Source organism: Protobothrops mucrosquamatus, unplaced genomic scaffold (assembly GCF_001527695.2).
Source record: "Protobothrops mucrosquamatus isolate PMUCROS unplaced genomic scaffold, P.Mucros_1.0 scaffold791, whole genome shotgun sequence".
Lineage (NCBI taxonomy): Eukaryota > Metazoa > Chordata > Lepidosauria > Squamata > Viperidae > Protobothrops > Protobothrops mucrosquamatus.
Window position 1 is genome coordinate 91,319 of NW_015387058.1, and position 6,597 is coordinate 97,915.

General features: G+C 41.4%; 1 protein-coding gene across 1 annotated transcript in view; it reads left to right on the forward strand.

Moving 5' to 3' along the window:
* EPHA1 (EPH receptor A1) overlaps nucleotides 1-2,581 on the forward strand; it is a 34,165-nt gene extending 31,584 nt beyond the window's left edge. Inside the window, exons 14-16 of the mRNA XM_015818795.1 lie at nucleotides 90-283; nucleotides 705-860; nucleotides 2,441-2,581. Coding sequence (XP_015674281.1) covers nucleotides 90-283; nucleotides 705-860; nucleotides 2,441-2,519 — 429 coding nt within the window. The 3' untranslated portion in view covers nucleotides 2,520-2,581. The remainder of the gene's footprint in view (nucleotides 1-89; nucleotides 284-704; nucleotides 861-2,440) is intronic.
* Nucleotides 2,582-6,597: the final 4,016 nt, after the last annotated feature.

The following is a 6,597-nucleotide window of genomic DNA, read 5'->3' on the forward strand; positions in this document are numbered from 1 at the left end:
AGAAATGCCCAGAACTCGTCATACCTCTGCTATATTGTTGAAGGAATTTTGCACAGACAACCTGATTGATTGCCTCTTTTCCTGGGTAGGTGATGAAAAGCATAGAGGATGGGTACCGACTTCCCCCACCAGTGGACTGTCCCTCTATCCTTTATGATCTGATGAAAGTGTGTTGGTCATACGATCGGACACGGAGGCCACGTTTCCGGGAGATCCAGGCTCAACTAGAGCACTTCCTTTCCAGCCCACATTTGCTTCGAACTGTGGCTGATTTTGACCCTCGGTAAGAGATAAGCAGCTCCTTTAGAACACTTTGGGAGATTCTCCCTAAAAATAATTCTTCAGCAACAAAAGCTGAATTTTACCACCAGGGTTAATTGTACTTGTTTATGAGGAGATAAACTCGGTATACAAAGCTCTGTTTGGTGCACCTGCACATTTGTATCCTACAGGTACTCATTTAGGGCGCTCTTTCTAGGCAATGTGCGAAATCATCTTCCTTGTCCCTATTATGGAAAAAAGCGCTGACTGTGCAAGGCTAGTTTCCATGCAAGGCAAAGAGTGAAAAGCAAAATTCTCCACACAAACGTTAGGAGCTTCTCAGCCGTTAAAATGGTTTCTAGCTTCATCAAAATAGGATCCTGTTCTCCAGTGTTACAGTTTTAAATTTCATAATTGGTCTGAATATATCTATCAATTTATAGGGTGACCCTTCGACTTCCAAGCTGCAGTGGGTCCGATGGGATTCCTTATCGGACTATCCCCGAGTGGTTGGAATCCATCCGCATGAAACGCTACATCCTCAACTTCCATACGGCTGGCCTGAACACCATGGAATCTATCCTGGATCTGTCTGCTGAGTAAGCCTTGGGTATCAGGGCTGTGGGTTTTGATCTAGGGTAGAAGAAGGCTGGTAAGCATGAGATACAGTTAAATGCCAGAGTATCTATTACATTTTTACTCGAGTACAAAGAACTTCATAGCTTTTGCAGGTCGCTTGTAGTTCATAACACAACAAATTCATAACACAACAAAGATACTGTAGCATCCTCATGCTTCCACACCCTTGCATCGTCCTCCATCTGTTTGAAAAAAACTTGGTGAACTATACATCAGCTAAAGTTCAGCCCTTTAAATATTTGATCCCTTTTTTTGGCAGCGAACCTTTGGAAGTACCACTGTAGATGTTAGGATTGCTACCATTGCTCCTCCACCCAACTAGCACGGACGGTATTTTTCCTGATAGAAAGAAAGATGCTAATTCCACATATTAACTTCCAGGCTATATCTCAAAAAAGAGTAAAGCAGCTAAAATCCAAGTAGCTGCTTGGATCTGTACAGCAACAAGCACATAGCCATAGCAATACTGTTCCTTTGAGGAACTGGAAATGGGTAAAAAGCTACAGCCAACTCTATTTTGGCTCCATTTTGTAAATGAGCAGTTAGCGAGGGTAAAGAAAAACATTTCTTTGGGGTTTCAAAGAGTGAGAAGTGGCATGGCAAGGACATAAGAATCCATGAGCCGTTTGCCAATTTCCACTAGCACTGTGATGTTTCCGGCCAAAATAGCTTTCTAGGCTTTTACAGTACTTCAAAAACTTGCAAGAACTCTTTAATCAAGGACAGAAATAGGGTACAGAATGCCAAATGACAGCTTTTATAACACTAAATGAAAACCTCTGCCACCCAAAAGAGGATACTATGAATAGGAATATGAAAAAGTCACAGGACAAAAAAAAATATCCGTGTAAACAATAAACATGTCTCTTTTGTTATAACATGGTATACATCTGCAGTATTTCCTGAATATGTCAGACATATGCAAGTAATCAATATTAACAACACAGCAAAATTCACCAGCCGGAAAGAAAATGTTTGGCAGATAACACTTTTAGGGAATTGTTGCACAAGGATTATTTTAGCATATATCTAATATGACCTTACAGACACGTGACATTTATGCACAGGTCTTAAAAAGTATTGCCCATATAGATTTAAATTAGATGTTGTTGTAATACAATGACACACAGTGGTCTGTTTTTTATAAGACAAGAAATAAAGCTAGCTGTTTAAAGCTTTGCACCTGCATTTCCCTTTTCAATAACATTAAGAAGCATTTTGGGTTCATTATAAAATCTTCAGCTACTGCAAAAAATATTGTCTGTCTTCCCTTCTTAGTGTTTGCCAGGTCCCATTGCTAGACCCAGCAATTGGGATTAACTTAACTAAATTAAATTAAATTCCACGTTTCACGTACGTTCATGAAGAATGGATCTTGAGAAATCATTTTCTATTTATTTTATTAATAACTGGAAAAGGGAGGGGGGGACTACCTTTCATGGTTGCCACCACTCTAGGAAATGGTCCATTCCTGTAACTTGACCGTCTTCTCTAGCAAATGCAGCAGGCTTAACGTTTCTCCTTATCTGTGTGATTTAAGGGACTTGAAGCAAATGGGTGTGGTTCTTCCTGGCCACCAGAAGCGAATTCTGTGCAGCATCCAGGGATTCAAAGAGTGACACGTGCCGCCATACGGTGCCGAGCAAGAATGGCTGCCGTCTCCCTTTGCAGAAGACAAAAAAAAAAAAAGTGACCCTGTGGCAGCCCTCCTGCAAATCAGAAGCCAGAGGCGAACAGCTGCACCTTGCGCAAAATTGAAACATCATGAACAGGCTGGGGCTGAATAGCCTAGAAAAGGAAAGAACTTCCTGCACAGGAAGCCAGAAAGCAGCACATGCTTCAGAAGCAGATGTTGTTCTCTTTTCTCACTCTTCCACTCCTGCAGAGGCCTCTTGCTTGACATACTTTGTATCTGCTGAGGACGTAACATGCCCCTGTAAGGAAACACTGAAGTAAAACCATACCTACCTGGAAAGGACCTTTTCTGCTGCAAACTCTAGGCCTCCAGATGTTTGTGGCCAGATGTCTATTACAGTATTGTTTGCAGAGAGCACAAACGTCTTTCTTGTCATTTAGTGGGTTAGTTCTCATTGTTATGTTCCAAGTTCATGTTGCTTTGTATATAAGGTCTCTCTCTCTCTCTCTCTCTCTCTCTCTCCCTCTCCCTCTCCCTCTCCTTCTCTCTCCAATCTACTCCTTAGAGAAGAAAAGGCTTGTTTAAAGCAGACCAGCACTTGCTCTTGGGACGTTTTTTTTCCTCAAGTTGAGGACCTGCTTATATATTTAAAATATCAGGGAGGGGTGGCATAAGGGAGAAAACCCAGACCTGGACTGATCATATGTTGTATATATGATTTTGTAAATAAACCAGTAACGCAGAGCAGAGTTTTTGTCCCATGACCATTTCCATTTTTAAAAATTGGCTGTTAAAAACATCACAGGAGGAAAAGTAAGTTTTGTGCACACATTAGAAAGAAGGAAATGTTTAAAAACTTAAAAGAAATATTTTGTAAGCGTTCTACGCAGTGCATGGAACAGAGAGAGCTGGAAGAATAGGAATACCTAATGAATATCGGAGTCACATAAAGGGATTTGTTTGGAACCATAAATACAAGATGAGATGTTAGTCCAAAGATTCTATGTAGTTTAGGTGCCCATGAACACCCTAAACAACAGCACAGTTAGCGGGTGGAGAATATTTGAAGGAGGATACATAGAAGTATCTTTTAGCAGGAAATGAAAATCAGCCAAGATATGAAGCAAAAAGAAAAATAATGAGAACTTGCTTGTTGCATTTACTGAGCTGTCTTCTGTCACTTGTTATTTAGGGAAGTGGTGTCCTAACACTTGCTTCAGTTTTCGTAGTAATCACAGCTGCTCTTTAGTGTAAAATCCGATTCAGTATGAGCTAAAACTATGGACCCTTTACAATACCTTTGTTGTGACCTCTTAGCTCAGGGCTCCCCAACCTTTTGGGGTCAAATGACCCTTTTTGATTGTGTGTGTACTATGAATGTTCAGTGAAAAAAAGGCTGAAATTGGGAAGATATGTTCATGCATCCTTTAGTGGGAATAGCTAATCTCAAAATGTTGCCTTTATCAGAAGCGAAACTAATGAGATGCTGCTCACATCACCCTTTATAACCCTCCAAGGTAGCAATTATCCACCCAAGTTTACCCTTGTGTTTTTCTGGCGAGATGCAAATTTTACGAAGCAAGCAAGCTCTGTAATATAGGCACTTGACATTTTAATTTTCCAAGTTTCTGTAGAACCCAAGATGATCTTGAAAGCTGGTGATTTGCTTTATCACACAAAGCTTTTTTTTATTCTGTGAAGTTCAAAACCATGGAGATATCCACACTTGCACTTGTGAGTGGCACAGTGAAAATTCTGGTGTTCGCTTCTATGCCAGGGTTGCAGCAAGGCCTTTTCCACCTATTCCAGGGGTAGGCAACCTTGGCTCTTTTATGACTCGTGGACTTCAACTCCCAGCTGGCTCAGGAATTCTGGGAGTTGAAGTCCACGAGTCATAAAAGAGCCAAGGTTGCCTACCCCTGGTTATTCCATCAAAAGAAAATCCAAGCATGCAGCACCGAAACAATGGCCCTAGACAAGGTTCTACACCAAACTCCTAGTGAAAGAAGAGTTGTTGGAGAAAACACCATCAGCTACAGATGTCATTTATACGCAGGACACCAGTAACTCTACAAGGTGTTTTAGTAGCATCAGGTGCTTTAATGCAGCAGTCTCCTTTGAGAAGGACTTCTCAAGCTTTTTTTTTTTTAAAAAAAGATTGTAAATCTAAGTGGGTTGTGCCAGTTAAAGCATATATCAGATCAAAATGCAAGGAATGAGTTTTAAAAACAGTCGAGATTGGAGGTGGGAAGAAAATATACAGAAGCAAATGGACATGAAAATACTTCTGTGGATTCACTGGCGTAATTTCCATTTCAGAAGATCACATTCTGTACTTATTGTAAAAGTGGCTCTTTTACTTAAGAAAAAGACCTCATTTTTTTTTTAACAGAGGGCTAAGGAAGATTATGTAAGGATGAAATGTAGGCAAGAACCAAATGTTCTTGCCTACATTTGTACGAAACAAATTTGTACAAAATCCAGCTTTAACCTAAGATACCCCAATTATGCTTATTGATACATTTGGCAGCTTCTCATTTGGTTGCAAAAAACACTACAGAACTGTCTGTCGAAAAACTATTAGGGTACACTCCCCCAAAATTTCAATTTTTTAACAAAATTGGTTGCATGAATACTGCACCAGAGCAATATTCACTAAGCTAAGCCAGCGGCTCCTAATTATTTTTCACACAGGCTGCTGAACAACTAAAAAAAGGTTTTTGAGAAGTACAAGCCAAGGCAGAGTAACAACATATCTGTGAGTCCCACGGTACACATAAACTTCTTCCTTAAATGGTATCTGCAGGAATCTAAAATAACATTTTATATTTTGGGAAATTGCTAAGATTTGGGCCCTTAAAAACAAGCCAATTTGAAGGTAATTATAACATCATGGCTAGCCTTTTAATAGCCATGTTTATATACAAACTGATTTGCAAAGAAATGGAGACAATCTGGCCCATACTGTACTTTGGCCTTATATGGATTAAGCATTTTACTATTCCTCAACCAAGGTTTTGCAGTAAGAAACAATGACATTTGTAAGAGGTTTTTTATTTAATTCCATTCACATTGTTCACGTATTTAAGCATGCTTTCTTTCTGCATAGATATTCCAAGCCCAAGGCTCCAGAGAAAAGTCAGCAGGCAGATGCAGTCCTAGAGACCTTCCTTACCAATGTCATTCATAAATGTGGAATTCCAATTGCTCTTGTTTATTTGAAATCCTTCCCATATTTTCCCATCATAATTTTTTGAGGATGTCTTGTGATTAGAACTCTTGATCTGAAAAATGCATCCAGAATAGCGTCCAAAGCTAAATGCTACAACAGGAGTAATTCTTGTTTCTGGGTGCCTCCACCAACTTTGCTATCTTCCCAAACTGTAGTATATGAAAGTTGAAAGACCAAATTCATTGGTGGTAAGTTTATGACTTCGTGTATAACTTTTGTGGATGTCCAGTCTGCAGATTAAAGCAGAACATACCATCCAAAGAGAAACGCATTGGTGAAGGTTCCATCTCATAGAAAAGCTGGAAAGGTCCAAGTATACCGTAACTTGCACCCCTGTTCTAATTGAATAAAGAAGTAAAGTCAAAGAGTGAATGCATAGGCCAGTGATGGCAAACCTTTTAGAGACTGAGTGCCCCAAAACCGCCCCCCGTTGTACCACTGCCCCACCTGCCCGCAGGGCCATCCACCGCCTACACGGCCCACCGATCGCCCAGGTGGCCCAGCAGTGCCATGGCGGCCATGCCCTCTGCCTGCACCTCACAACATTGTCTGCACACAATGGGACACGAGGGCGGAGTTTTGTCCCCGCGTGGGCCGCACCTGGGGCGAGTCATCTTCCGGGGGGACTGCTGATGAGAAGGGGGCCATGGGGGGAAATGGGGCTGGGGCGATGACACACGTGCCCACAGAGAGGGCTGAGTGCCCCCTCTGGCACACGTGCCACAGGTTCACCACCACTGGCATAGGCCCTTCTGTCAGCAAAGTCAAACTTTCGTCTACATCACAGGTCCCCAACCCCTGATCCGTTGACCGGCTCTGGTCCACGGCA